General features: G+C 60.9%; 3 protein-coding genes and 1 long non-coding RNA gene across 5 annotated transcripts in view; all 4 read left to right on the plus strand.

Moving 5' to 3' along the window:
- The first annotated feature begins 169 nt into the window (after positions 1-169).
- Positions 170-5,091, plus strand: LOC125085606 (translation initiation factor IF-2-like). Its single transcript, XM_047704068.1, has 3 exons — positions 170-335; positions 391-1,241; positions 4,186-5,091. Exons 1-3 carry the CDS (start codon positions 170-172, stop codon positions 4,240-4,242), a joined length of 1,074 nt encoding a protein of 357 aa, XP_047560024.1. The 3' UTR covers positions 4,243-5,091.
- On the plus strand, positions 291-7,404 carry TAGLN2 (transgelin 2). Of its 2 annotated transcripts, none has more exons than XM_047704599.1 (5): positions 291-426; positions 5,317-5,514; positions 5,785-5,959; positions 6,261-6,363; positions 6,628-7,404. In XM_047704599.1, exons 2-5 carry the CDS (start codon positions 5,335-5,337, stop codon positions 6,767-6,769), a joined length of 600 nt encoding a protein of 199 aa, XP_047560555.1. In that variant the 5' UTR covers positions 291-426; positions 5,317-5,334; the 3' UTR covers positions 6,770-7,404. The 2 variants fall into 2 exon arrangements, with proteins under 2 accessions (XP_047560555.1, XP_047560554.1); XM_047704598.1 differs by having other exon boundaries at positions 304-426; positions 5,307-5,514.
- Positions 7,405-10,269: 2,865 nt separating this feature from the next.
- CFAP45 (cilia and flagella associated protein 45) overlaps positions 10,270-14,200 on the plus strand; it is a 34,314-nt gene continuing 30,383 nt past the window's right edge. Inside the window, exon 1 of the mRNA XM_047705134.1 lies at positions 10,270-10,916. Within this exon, the coding sequence (XP_047561090.1) occupies positions 10,853-10,916 (64 nt within the window). The 5' untranslated portion in view covers positions 10,270-10,852. The remainder of the gene's footprint in view (positions 10,917-14,200) is intronic.
- On the plus strand, positions 11,670-12,916 carry LOC125086077 (uncharacterized). The gene is made up of 3 exons (XR_007123092.1): positions 11,670-11,784; positions 12,350-12,530; positions 12,623-12,916. It is a non-coding gene; the product is annotated as an uncharacterized LOC125086077 (long non-coding RNA).

The following is a 14,200-nucleotide window of genomic DNA, read 5'->3' on the forward strand; positions in this document are numbered from 1 at the left end:
TGGGGGTGGGGGTCTTCCTGTGCCTCCATTTACCTAACCACCCTTTTTAAGTCAAGAGGCTTCTTCCCACATAAACAAGCCCACAGTCTTGAGCTGACCTTCCAGGCAAAAAGCTTCCCACCAAGGCATACGTTTAAGAGCCCCGGGGTGGAGGTCGAGGTTCTCACGGATGGCGACCGCTGCTGCCATGGCCCGCGTAGGCACGGACTCCTCAGATCCTCCGGCCCAGCTTCCCGCCCACCGCCCCTCCCGCAGAAGCTCTGCCCTCCGCGCCCGCCATGCGGCGCCTTTAAAGCCAGGGGCGCTCGCCCCGCCCCGGGTCCGCCCCGTCCGAGGCGGGACCCCGCTGAAAACCCCCGGTCCCGGCCCCGCGCGCCACTCGGCCCGCAGCCCCTGCCAGAAGTGTACCGCGGCAAACGGCCAACGGTGAGCAGGGGGCGGGGGGCGCGCCCCGGGAAGCGGAGGTCGGTGCTTGCTCCCGGGACTGCGACGAGGGTCCGACGACCGCTCTGCCCGCCCCGTGCTGTCGGGTCCTGTCCCCAAGCCCCGACCCCGCATTGCTGGGCGATGAGGTCAGCCCCGGTTGCGGGTGCCCGGACAGGGCGTCCGTCCGGAGAGGGGGGACCCGGCCCTCGGGGGAGAGGAGCGGCGGGCGCCGGGGCTTGACCCGCGTGCCCCGAGGGCGGGCGCGCCGGAGCTTCCCCGCGACCCTCAGTGCCGGGTTCCAGGAGCACGTGTGGGAGCTGCCCGCGCTCCGCGGCCGGGAGGCCGCCCTTTCCGTTCCTCTTCCCGCCCGCCGTCCTGCTGGCGAGTCGGGGTCTCGGGCTGGCGCGGACAGCCCCCCGACCTCGGGCTCCGGGGGCTGCAGCCCGCGCGGGCGGGCGGTGTGGGGAGGGGGTTGGTTGCGGGCGCTCCTGCCCCCGCGCCCGCCGGGCACCCCCTCCCCGCGCCCCCTGCTGCTGGGAAAGCCGGCGGGGGCTGCCGGCGGGGGCTGCGGGCGGGCGCGCGGGCGGGCTGCCCAGACCACTGCGTCACCCCGGCGGTGGGCGGTGGGTGACTCATCCGGCCTTAACGGCCCAGGGCGTGGCGTGGCGAGGCGGCGGGGCCGGACCTGCAGGACCGGAAGTGGACGGCCGCCTTCCCGCTCCTGCGGGCCCCCCGGAGCCTGCTGGAGCCCGGGCCCGGGGAGTTCTGGGGCAGCCTGGCGTCTGGGAGCAGAAGGGAGCGTGGTGGGAGTGAGGGTGGGTGGGGGGGAGGTCCCGGGTACGGCTAGGCTGGGCTCTCCCGAGTGCTGACTCCAGAGCACCAGACGCAGGGACAGCTCCCCTCCCCGGCGCCCCTCCCTATGTCTCCTTCCTTGTTCCCCCGGGAGACCTGCAGCTGCAGGGGGGCCAAGGTAGGGTGGGGCGGCGGGGCCCTGCCCTGCGGGGGGCAACCGGTGGTCTTTGTCCGGCTGCAGCCCCCCTCCAGCGCCCCAGCCCTCTGCTGCTCCTGGATTGGCCTGGGATCCTTCCTCTGCCCCAGCTCTTCTCTCTCCGGGATTTCCAGGGAGCGGACTTGGCTTCGGTGCCCAGAGCATTGCTTCTGAACTCTTCCTTGAGTCCGCTTCTCTGTCCCCCGACGTGTAACTTCCCACGCCTCCAGCCCCCCACCCCCGCCTCTGCAGCTGACCTACGTCCCCCCCCCCCGCCCCACAAGGGATCCCTCGCACCTGCCTGCACCTGGGAACTGTCGGGGGGTGGGGGGGCTTTTCCACGGAGGCCGCGTCTGGCCCGCGTGCGCGGAGCCTCCTCCCCACTGCATGGGTGTTGCGTGCGTGTTTCTGCCCGGCGCCCCCACCCTGCGGGGTTCCTGTGTTTGGTACACAGAAGCCATGGCAACGGCCCCACCTCACCCCTCCGCCCGGTAGCCTTGCGGCTTCCTGTTTGTGCGGCTTCAGCTTTCTCTTCTGCTCTTCTGCTCTGCTCGCTGACTTGATGGGGAGGGGCCGTCCCCCCGGGGTGGGGGGGGCTCCTCGGTCCCAGGTGTCCACCACCCTTGCCTCTGCCTGCTTCCTCTGCACTTCCCTCTGGGGCCGCCCCCCCCCCATCTGGTCCTTTCGGAATAGCCCTAAGCCCCATTCTGACTTGGGAAGTTCCCCTGCGACCTGTGTGCACAATGAGAGGAGAGTCTCTTTGTCTTCCCCCGTGAGACACCCCAGCCACGGACCTTTGGCATCGGCGTGGGGTGGGGTGAGGTGAGAGGCCTGCCCCTCCCCCTTCTGGGAACATTGTAGTCTTGTGGGTGGGGGTGAGGGCTGTTCCCCTGCTGTAGGCTGCTGTAGGCCCCCCTGGCTTATGTTACTCACCAGGGGGCCGACCCCCAAGTGGCTCAGATCTTGTCTCCTCTTTGGCTCCCCAGCCCTGGGGCTACACCGCTCCCCACCCCAGCAGGCACCTGGCTGTCTTCCGTTCTGTTGAGGCAGGACTGCAGAAGGTCCCCTGGGTGTCACTAGGCTGGGCACACCAGCTGGGGCCCATCAGCGTGAGCCTGCCCAGTGGGGCGGGGACGAGCAACAGCTGGGAGCAGGCTGGCTGGGCCACCCCTTCCTGGACCTCTGCCCCAGGGCTCCTCACCTACCAGGCTCCAGGACAGTGGCCCCTGTGGGGACCCAAGACACTGTGGCTGGAGGCTGTGACAGGCCCAGCTGTGTCCAGGCTCCAGAGTGGGGAAGGGGCCCTCAGCATCCTCTCGGAGCCCCGGGGCGGGGAGGACGGTGGGCGGCTGGGAGGCCAAGTCTGTTTTGCCCTTGTGGGGGGACACTGGAAGGGTAGGGCATCAGGACTGCTCTCCCCTCTTAACTCGGTGCCTGGGTTAATGATTTTTCTGCCCTTTTTCTCCCTGGGCCACTGTGATCTCTTGGCCTCAGGCCACTTGGCTGCAAGGAGACAACCCTTAGGCCCAGGGGACCCTGGTGAAGCTGCTCCAGAAGAGAGATTGAAAAGGGGCTTACTGGTGGCTGCAGCCCCGTCCCCCCCTTCCCCCCAGGTCTCCTAGCCATGCCCCTGTGTGTCACGGAGTCCAGGCTGAGCTGCTGGGGCTGGGCTGGGAGGAGACAGTCTTGTCCGCCTTGCTTCCGAGCTTCTCTCGGCTTGCCCTCCCCCAGCCGAGAGTATGTGTGCCTGGTGGTGTGGGTCAAGGCCCAGACCAGCATTTATCTGGGCCAGCCTTCAGGCTGGGGGAAGTGAGGGTGGGTTGCTCTTAATGAGGTATAAAAATAACTGATTTATGGGGAGGATCGGGGCGGAAATGTGCTGCTGGATAAGCTGGAGTAGAGGGGAGCCGCCAGGCTGGAGTGTGGGGGAGGGGACCGGCGTGAGACCCAGGGGCTGAGAGCAGGAGGGGTTTGGGGCTGCTCTGCCCCTGGGCCTGGCTCCACCACTGAGCCCTGAGGCCCCTGGAGCTGGTGGCAGGATAGTTGAACCTGGGGTGTGTGGGAGGGAGGGAGACAGTGACTTCATCCCTTCAGTCTGGCCTGGCCTGGAGCCAAATGTGGGGAGTAGGAATGGCTTCCTTTCCTGTCCTTGGGCACAGGTGCCTGTGCCTGGGGGTCCCCCCCCTCCCCCGCCATGTGGGCCACAGCTGGATCTCACAGTGGAAGGGGAAGAAAGGGAAGCTCATTCACAGAGGGATGGCGGCAGGGAGTGAGGTCCTGTCCCCACTTTGGTCCTGCCCCCCGCCCCCCCGTGGGTAGCATTCCTGGGACTTGCTCCCCAGGGTCCTGGGGCTGGGACCTAGGGAGTGAGGTAGGAGGTGGGGACAGACTGCCCCTGGGCCTGCGGTCTGGAAACCACCCAGTTCTTCCCAATACAGGTTCTCAACCGAAGTTCAAGTGTGTTTCCCCAAGTCTCCCTTCCCTCCAAAGTTTCCCTAAAAATACCACCCACCTCCTGGGTTAGTTCCCTATTCCTGCTGTAACAGATGAGTGCAAATTCAGTGACTTAAAGCCACACCCGTTTCACGTGGGGCAGTTCAGAGACCTCAGCAGAGGTTCAAATCAAAGTGTCAGCAGGGCTGCCTTCCTTCTTGGGAAGTTCAGGGGAGAACCCCTTTCCTTGCCTTTTCCAGCCTCTGGAAGCCCCTGTCTGCCCGACTCCAGCTTCTTCTCCCGCTCTGACTTGTCTGCCTCCCTCCCTCGCTTGTAAGGCCCCTGCTGTGTGTATAAAGCCCCTGGCTGTGAGGACACTGGGCCGTCTTGGATGATCCAGCACACTGTTCCCATGTCAGGACCCTTCATTCAGTCCCACCTGCAAAGGCCCTTTTTGCCACGTAACATTTGCAGGCTCTGGATGTTAGGATGTAGACACCTTTGGGCGGCACCGTTATTCTGCCCACCATAGCTTGTCAAGGGGAGGTGGGATTGGTTTTGATTGCCTGGTTTCTCATGGGAAGTTCCTTTTGCCTGCTGAAATCTTTTTTTTTTTTTTTTTAAGATTTTATTTATTTATTTGACAGAGATCACAAGTAGGCAGAAAAGCAGACAGAGAGAGCGGGGGAAGCAGGGGATGTGGGTTAGGACCTGAGCTGAAGGCAGAGGCTTAACCCACTGAACCACTCCGGCACCCCCTGCTGAAATCTTTTAAGGGACTACTCAGACCTACTCTTCCAGGAAGGCTTCTGGACTGCTTCTGCCCACACTCTTCTCGACGTTTCTGTCACGTAGGGTCTGATTTGTACAGTCTCATCCCGCACAAGCCTTCCGCTTTCCTGGGTGCTCTCTTTGTCTCTCTGTTGGCTTTCCAGGACCAAGAACTTCCACCGCTTCCACAGTGCGGGCACGGATTGGGGGGTGCTTCGTTAAGCCCAGAGGCTGGTGGTGAGGGTGGGTGTGTCCGGTTCTCTGGCTCCTGGAAGAAGTTCCCTAGCCATGTCTTCCTCTCCCCAAATCCTCCTCTTCCCCATGGCTGCGGTTCTAATGACCGGTTTGCCTTTGCCAAAGCAGACCACCCCGAACGAGGGGCCTTGTTTACCCCGTATTCTACTCCAGTGGGTTTTCTGTTTTATTCTAGTGGTGGGGCCGTTCGAATGAAGTCTAATGGCAGCACTCAGCGAAGTCTGCCTGCCGTGGGGGTGGGGAGCCCAGACATGGCCTGCACGGGCCCTTACCCCAGAGCTCTGAGCAGTGTTGTTTTGGCCTCTGTGCCAGAGTTGGGGTGAGTCCCCCGTTTGACCATGGTTCTCACCTCTGGGGCCCACCCTGGGGATACAGGGTGTGTCCCTGCAGGCTCAGAGTACTGACTGCGGGCCCCACTGTGTCCTCTCTCCAGCACCCCACAGCCACCACTGCCCTAGGGAATGGCCAACAGGGGACCTGCCTACGGCCTGAGCCGGGAGGTGCAGCAGAAGATCGAGAAACAGTACGATGCGGACCTGGAACAGATCCTGGTCCAGTGGATCACCACCCAGTGCCGCAAGGACGTGGGCCGGCCCCAGCCTGGGCGTGAGAACTTCCAGAACTGGCTTAAGGATGGCACGGTGAGAGCTGAGCCCTTCTGATTGGAAGTGCCAGGAGCGCTGGGGGGGCCTGGGGGGCCTGGGTTTGTTCCACTTCCTCCTGAGCCTGGGTCTCTACCTCGCAGAGGACCCACGGAGTGCAAGGGGATGCCCTGGGGGACTGAGGGAAGAAGTGCTCCAGGGAGAGGACAACGGGAGGGTGTGTTCTGGTGGGACAGGGACCCTGGGGGCACGCCGTCTGTCTCCCCGCCAGCGGGCTCTCACCTCTGCACACCTTCTGTCCTCACCCAGGTGCTGTGTGAGCTCATCAATGGGCTATACCCTGAGGGACAGGCCCCGGTGAAGAAGATCCAGGCCTCCACCATGGCCTTCAAGCAGATGGAGCAGATCTCCCAGTTCCTGCAGGCGGCCGAGCGCTACGGCATCAACACCACTGACATCTTCCAGACCGTGGACCTCTGGGAAGGTGGGTCGGGGCCAGGGGACTGTCTCCCAGAAGAAAACCAGACACCTGGCGGGGCCAGATAGCCCTGGGAGATGGGGTGGGTTTCTGGCACCCTGAAGACAAAGGGTGTGTGTGTGTGTGTGTTTCATGGTGGAATGGGCCATGTGGGAGGCTGGGGTGGAGGAGGGTGTGGGGACAAAGGGAATCAGTAAGCCATTAGGTACATTAGGGAATTAGGTGCTGGCCTAAGTGGTCGGGGTGGAAGGCTGGCCCCCAGGACCCCAGCGCCGCTGAGGCCAACACGGCCCCTCCCCCTTCCCAGGAAAGAATATGGCTTGTGTGCAGCGGACGCTGATGAACCTGGGCGGGCTGGCCGTAGCCCGGGACGATGGGCTGTTCTCTGGGGATCCCAACTGGTTTCCCAAGTGAGTATGGCAAGGTGGCCCAGGCCTGTCCCTGTCCCTAGCGAAGGGTCTGGCACAAAGCCCTTTCCTGTCCCTCTCAACTCTCCAGGGATGGCAAGGGACTTTCCCCTTTGAGACACGAGGCGGTGGCTTGAGAGAGCTCGGGCCTCTCAGACGGGTGGACTCTGGCTCCTGCGCTCCCCGTGAAGCCTCGGCCTGTCCAAGGGCAGACGTGCGCTGGGGCAGCCTGCGGGCTCGACCTCACCGGCCTTCCTTTCCACCCAGGAAGTCCAAGGAGAACCCTCGGAGCTTCTCGGACAACCAGCTGCAGGAGGGCAAGAACGTCATCGGGCTGCAGATGGGCACCAACCGCGGGGCGTCCCAGGCCGGCATGACTGGCTATGGGATGCCGCGCCAGATCCTCTGACCCCGCCCCAGCCCCGTGCCCACCTTCCCATGGATGGTTAATATATATATATATTGTTTAGCAGTGACATTCCCTGAGAGCCCCTGGGACTCTCATACTCCCTTGGCCAGGGTGGGGGCCCGGCCTGCCTCCTCTGGGGCGCCTGGTGGCAGGCCCCCCCACCCCGTGCTTACTAATACATTCCCTTCTTCACACCCACCCAGACTGGACCAACTGGCCTCCTTCCTCCTGGGACCAAAAGTGGGGGGCCTTGCCACCCTGCAGCCCCATACCTCTTCTCTTTCCTTTTGGCTTCTTTCCACCCTGAGCTCTGCCCTCAATCTGTTCCTTGGCTGGGGGTCCGAGACCCTGCCTTCTGGCCTTCCTTCCACAAGTACGCCTCACCCCTTAGCTGGGGCTGCAGGGGCTTAATTTATAGGGAGAGGCCTGTGGCGGTGGCCACCGGCTGGGCTGCTGTCACCACACATGGAGGCGGTCTGCCCCTGGCCGCTGCCTTCTCTCTCAGCTTCCCCTTTTCCATTCCCCGTGCTGTGGCTACGGGGTGGGGGTGAGGGGACAGGGACAGGACTGCAACCATGGGCTAGGGCTCGGAAAATCTGAATTTGCTGATTTCAATAAATATCTCTTGTCTTTTTTGGGTGGTCTCTGGCTGTGTCTGGGGCTCTGAGCCCTCCACGGGGAAGGAAGGAATGTCTTCCTTCCTTGACTTTGACTTTGACTTTGACAGGGGAGAGGGCTTCAAGATGAAAGGCTACAGTCCTCACCCCAATCTTCTGATTTCCTTCCCTGGCACCTTCGTCCCCAGGTTTAAGGGAGGGGATGTTGGGTTGAGGACCACGGCCCTTGGGCCTGGAGCCGAAATGCAGGAGATGTGGGCGGTGTCCACATGCCAGCCTAGGAATCGGGCATCCACCCTGGTGCTCCGGTTGGGCCCCTCGCCCAGCCCAAGTGGCTTCTTCGCTGCCGCAGGAGGGTGGGGCTGGCTGCTGGCCCTGCCCGGAGTCCTGGCAAGTCTGGGGGCGGGAGGCCCCTCAGGCAGGCCTGGGGTAAGGTGGCCTCTGTGGGAGTTGGCCAGACCAGCTTGGGGGCCTGGGGCAAGGGTGGCCGTGCTGGGGAGGAATGGCCCGGCTGTGAGTGAGCTGGAGGGAAGAGGCCCTGCAGACGGCTCCCATGCACTTTGGAGCTATGTGCTTGGGAGAGCTGAGAACTTTCCTTCCGGGCACTGGCCTGGTACCGGGTTGTCTGGAGCTTGCCCTGATTGAGGCATGAATGCCCCCGCCACCGCCCCTGTTTCCAGCTCCTCGGTGTCACCATGACCCCATGGCCTCCCCATCAGACCCTGGGACTTTCTAGGGAGGACTGGACAGAGCCTGGGCCAGCCCCCACACCAAGGTCCCCCTACCCTCTTTCTACTTCGGCACGAGTTTCCTTAGGAGGGCAGAGCCCCAGCACCGTGCCAGGGCATCCCAGATGAGCAGGAGGTTGCTAACCGGAGGGCTTTATGTCTCTTCTCCCTCTGCCTTACTGGCTCCCTCTGCCAAGGAGCACCTGCCGCGTGCTAGGCTCAGGCTCAGCCCCCATCTGGAGGGTCCCGATGTGACCCCGGGATGTGACCCCGCGCGAGGGATGGAATTTGCTGCACTTCAGGGGCTGAGGCACAGATAAGATAGACTGCCGCCTGTGTGCGAATTCCCAGGGATTAGCTGTCATTCTGTCCCTTTATGTCTGGCTCTGGAAGGCTTTCTCCCAGGACTACAGGGAGGGAGAGTGACATCATTGCAGAGAAAACCTTGAATTCACTAATTGTTACACTGAAACACTGACCTACTCGCACCCTTCCCTGATTTAACTGTTTACAGCTTCCCATCCTTGGCTGGGCGCTTCCCGACATTCTGAGACACTCCGCTTGATCCAGGGCTGAGACAAGACCCCTGCCTCCCCCCAGTGGCTTCCCACAGTGGCCTGCGAGGTGCACATCACTGTGTTCCTTCCCCCGTTTTGGCCCCACATGAGCCCACTGGGTCCCAGGGCATCCATGGCCACGTAAAGACTAAAGGGGGGATGTGGGTTCAATGCCAGGTCAACCTGGCTGTGATCTCGTGCCCTTGGAGGCTCAGTAAGAAGGGGGGCCATGGAGGAACAGGGGGATGAAGGGGATGTGGGGGCAGTAGGTGCCCCTCCTCTGAAAACTGGAGGTACTGGCTCCCTCCTCCTGTTGCCGTAGGGGTTTTGCCAGCCTGGGCAGCAAGTGCGGTCCTTGGGCCAGCAAAGGCTCCAGCGACAGACGTGCAGGTGCTGCAGCGTCCGTGTGGATGCCTCGCGGGGGCAGAGGTGCTGCCCGGCTGGGCTCTGAGATGCTTCAGGCAACAGCCAGGCCCCCCACCCCAGAGCAACTGACTTCCAGTCAGACACGGAGGGGATGGGGGAAGTGCTTGGTTAAGGGGCGCGCCCCCCTTCTGGCTGTGACCGCCACCCCCACAGGCCCTGTGAGCCATCTCCACCGCGGCTGCCCGCAATCCACCTGGCCACAGCTCCAGCAAATGCCTTCTGGAAATGGCCTGCACTGATGCCACAAAATCTGGTGTGTGTTTTGTCGCATGGGAGGCCACAGTTTTGTGCCGAATCTGGCCTGTTCCACCTCTCCTGACCTCTACCCCTTTGGGGTCCAGACCTAGGGGAGGGGGGCAGCATCTCCTCTGTGTGGGACTTCCTTCTCCAGGGCTCCCTACCCTGATGTCTCCTGACACCCCACCTGCGGGACTGTCCCCACTGCTGCTAGGACCCCTGCCCCCTCCAGGTCTCACCAGGGCTGTCCTTCAAGTCTTTATTCAAAGTTTACCTTCCAAGTGCAGCCTTCCCTGGCCGGCCTACTTTGTGCATTCCTCCCTCGGCCTCCCCCCAGCTTTCTCCTATCACCACCTCCAGGTGTATTTTACTTTCTGTCTCCACCCACAGAATGTACACTCTTTAAGGGCAGGTTTGTGTTGGTTTTGTGGATGTGGAGAGGTGCCTGTTCCGCTGTACTGGATAAATATTTGTTGAACAAATGAATGAATATCACCCCACTCTCCTGTTCCTCAAACCCCTGGCCCAGTGACACGGAGCCCCAGTCAGGCCAGGGTTTCAGCAAGCCAGCCTGCCCTTGGGTCTGAGATAGAAACAGTGCCTCTGTCCGCTTCCTTCCAATGCTCCCCCATGGTTCATTTCCAGCAGGTGGAAAACCCAAGACAGTGGGGCTCCAGAAGGCTGGAAGTGGGGCTGGGAGGGAGGGGAGAGCCCTGTGTGGTCTGTGCAAATGGAAGGCTCACTGAGGATTTGTGGGAAGACAGGGCGTGTGTGCGAGCAGGGCAGGAAGAGGTAGGAGCCGACTTAGGTTCGGGTTCATTGACTCCTTGCCTTCAGATCTGAAGTGCAGAATCCCTGAGGAGGTGGGGAGAAGGCAGGTTCGGCTCCTCGTGGCCCAATGGAAAGAACTCAGTAGGAAGGCAGGGAGAGGCGGGGGAGGCAGAGTGGGGAGGAGGAAGAGGAAGAGGGCTCCCAGGGCTCAGCCTAGCTTGGCTCACCCTTGGGGAAAAAGCACAGGTCTCTGTGGTCCCTTCCCATGCGTGTGTCCAGGTGGGTGAGAATTTGCAGGGCTGGGGCCCAGGGGCGCAGGTGGGAGCAGAAGAGTCTGTTACCGCGCGTGGAGGCCGCCTACAAGTGTGTCTGCCAAGGAGCGGAGGGAATGGGTGCAGAGAGGTGTGTGTCCTGCATGCGTAGGCAGAAGGTAAGCATCTGTGAGTTTGCGCATGGGTCCTTGGAGAACAGGGTGTCCCATTCCTGCCTTTCAGCTGGGGGAGGCCTTGGAGAGCTTGGCAAATAGCCCAAGGAGTGGCAGAACAGGGAAAAGGCTGGGCAATAGGGCCCTGGGGAGGGAACTATAAAGGGTCTGGGATTAAATTTGTTGAAGAGAAGCCCAGAGAGTAAGTTAGTAACTGTCTCGTGCAAAGCAATGAGTTTTAGTCCCAGTGGCCATAGAGGTGGATTAGAAGAAAATGCACTGAAGTTGTTTCTAGAGAAATTTAGGTTAGCCGAGGAAAAACGATGCCCTTGGCTCTGAAGGTTATTAGCCTCTGGCCTCTCTTACAGATCAAGAGGCATGTTTTCAGTAATAGGATGGATCCCGTCTGGGGTGGAAAATGGGCAGTCTGCTTGGGAATGCATATACGTACACCCATTTTTAAAATTCAGGCGTTCATTCAACATTTATTGGGGTTCTCTATGTCAGGCCTTATGGGGGAGATGAAGATTATTAATACGTGATCTCTTTGCTCAAAGAGCGCAGAGTCCTACAGGGGAGATAAAACACAGATAGAGCCGAGCCACGATCATTGGGGAAGCCAGCGCTCCATGCCTTTGGAGAAAAGCAAACAGTAATGTTTGGGCGGGTCACTCGCCAACCTCCCGCAGCCCTGGGTCCCTTCTGCAGTGGAGGGGGGGTGACATCACAGGGAGCTGAGACTGCATATCTCAGGGATCAGCTCAGGGGGAGCGGGGCTGCAGGTTGGGGGCTGTGGGGGCTCCTCCAGGAAAAGGAGCAGTCCTGCTCTGTGGTCAGAGGTCAACTTTCAGCGCTGGTGGAGGGGGGCTGTACCCTTCCATCCTGGAGTGGGGGGTGGGCAAAGAGGCCTGAGTTGGGGTGAGCACCAGGGACTGGGTAGGGAGAGAGCAGCATCACGGGTGGGCTGCGAGGAGACCATGAAAGAACTCAGACACTTCACCCTGCGCCCAGCAGACCCTGAGTTCTTTTTTTTTTTTTTTTTTTAAGATTTTATTTATTTATTTGACAGGCAGATCACAAGCAGGCAGAGAAGCAGGCAGAGAGAGAGGGAGGAAGCAAGCTCCCCGCTGAGTGGGGAGCCTGATGTGGGGCTCGATCCCAGGACTCTGAGATCACAACCCCAGTGGGTCCCACACTTAACCGATGGAGCCACCCAGGCGCCCCTCAACAAATAGTTCTTGAGCACCCATTTAGGGTAAGGTATTTGCTGAGTGCTGGGGTTACAGCATCAGCAAGGCAAGTAGAGTTTTTGCCCTCCTGGGAGGAGCTAGGGAAAGCAAAGAGCAGGTTATAATGGGATATGGGGGGTGGAAAGGGGAGTGAGTGTAGCTGCCAAAGGACCCCGCAGCAGGGAACTCAACCCAGCCTTGTGTTGGGATGGGCAGGGGATCTGTGAGAATCTCTGGAAGATGCTGGAGTCTGAGCTGGGGACTTAAGGACGACAAGAAGCACAAAGGCGGGGCCCGTGCTGGTGGGGAGAATGTTCCATGCAGGGGTGCAGCATGGGCATGGCCTGGAGGTGAGAATGTGTACAGCCGGACAGTAGAGGCTGGTTCATGGGCTGAACATGCATGAACATGGGCTGAACATGAATGCAGCTGAGAAGGGAAGAAAGGCCCAGCTCTTCCAAGGAGCTTCAAAGTCAAATGAAAGATTTTGGATATTTCATTAAGGACTTGGGGGTACCCCTGAGAAATTTTAAGCAGGGGGCTGCAGAGATGAGAGTTGTGTCTTATTTAGAAAGCTTCCCTCCGTTGTAGGGCAGAGAAAGGCCTGGGGTTGGGAAAACTCTGGAGGCAGGCCAGCCTTAAGAGTCTACTGCACCGGTCCAGGCTAGAGAAGAGCCCGGGGCCTAGGGGGCTTGGCAGGCGTGAGAAGGGGAGAATGGATTTCCAGATTGGCTTGTGCTCTGTGGAGAGTGAAGAGGGTTTCAGCAACCAGGTGAGTGCTGCCGTGGTCTCCGGGATGCGAAATCCAGGAGCAGGGGCTCCACAACACGACGGATTCTTCTCCTCTTCTCTCCCATATTCCAGGTAAGGAAACTGAGGCTAAGAGCAAAAGTTACTTCAGAACCCAGCTGGTGGCTGAACTGGGATTTGAACTGATGAGCAAAGCAGTTCAAGCTTATCGCTTGCCCCATCGGGGCCTGCCAGCGGGCTGACCCGGGGAAGGGTTCGGCTGGCCGCCAGCGTGAACTGTGCTGTTTCTGTGGGCGGAGGCGAGGGCCGCAGTGAGGAAGCGGGAGGTCAGGCCTCAGAAGCGGGACAGGAAGTTCAGCTCGGAGGCGGCTACCCTTCCAAGGCCGTTGCCGATCTGGCAGCTTCAGAAAGAGGCTAATGGAGAGACCCCGAGGCCCAGCCCCTGGATCTTGCAACTCGGGGTTCCTGTCCTCAAGGCTCTCTGACTTTCTGGAGCTTTCTGACTGCTCAGCTTACCCCGGCAACAAAGGCTATCGCGACCACGAGGACTTGGAAGGCACTCCCGTGTCTAGGAAAGGCTTTAGTATTCCTATATCCTTTGCAGAAAACAGAAAAACACACCTGAACACTGTTAAGTGGCGTGCTCTAGGTCCCAGCGTCCTCGAACCCCTGGTGTATCTGCCTTGGCTTCTGGCGCTCAGCCCGGTAGCTCCTGGCCCACCAGCTGGCTCACGGGGAATTGGTGGTTTTGCACTGGCTCTGCATGTTCTAGAATCCAGATCTCTGGACTCCTGGTCACTCCCTGGACACTGAAGATACCTAAAGTGAAGCATCAACAGGCCTGGGGCCGGTGGCAGGCGCCAGCAGACACAGCAGGGTTGGGCTACTCTAGGTCCCCTCCCGTATCTCCCCCGGTCCCCCACAAGGAGCCTCAGCTTGCTCAGGTGTGTTCTGTTCTCCGAGTGACATCTGTCCTCATGGTGCCAATACCGAAGTCACCCCGGGCGCTGGTTTGAGATGTTTAGAAACACAGATTCCAGTTTGTCCTCTTAGAACCCCCCACCCCCCAGTTCCCCGGGGGGTGGGGGGTGCTCTCTGGAATTTGGTTTTAAACGGGTTTCCCTCATAATTCTTAGGCAGCCCTGTCCTCGGAGATGCAGAGAGAAGTTTCTCTGAGCGGAAAACTGAGGTCTGGGAGGGCCCTGGCCAGAGGCCTTGCCTGGGAGTTGTCCCTCCCCCACACCCTGCACTGTTTGGCGACTGTGGCTGGGTTGCCAGGGGAAACGGGCTCTGTAACTTCCGGGCTTCGGCGGCTTTTCCCTCCTTGGCCTTATCTCAACATCCTCAGGCGGTCCCGGGTCTGTGCTGGTCACGTAGGAGGGGAAGCTGGTGCCAGGCGTGGGGGCACCAGGGACCTGGGGCAGGCCGGAGGGTGGAGATGTGGTTTCCTCTAAGGTCTTTCTCCTTGGCCTGGGGCCTCTCTGCCCTGCGGGGCTGGGGCCAGGTAGGGGGTGGGCCATGTGACCTGCAGGGCTCCGTCTGCGCTCTGGAGGTCCAGCACCCCACCCCCCACCGTCCCACCCCACCCCCCGGGCCTGAGGTGGGTTGGGTGATAGTGCTTCCTTGGCCAGTTCCCCTCACCCCTTCCCTGCTTCCTCCCTCTGGACCCAGGGCCCTGGAGGCCTCCTGCCA

This window comes from Lutra lutra, chromosome 15 (genome assembly GCF_902655055.1).
Source record: "Lutra lutra chromosome 15, mLutLut1.2, whole genome shotgun sequence".
NCBI classification, from domain to species: Eukaryota; Metazoa; Chordata; class Mammalia; order Carnivora; family Mustelidae; genus Lutra; species Lutra lutra.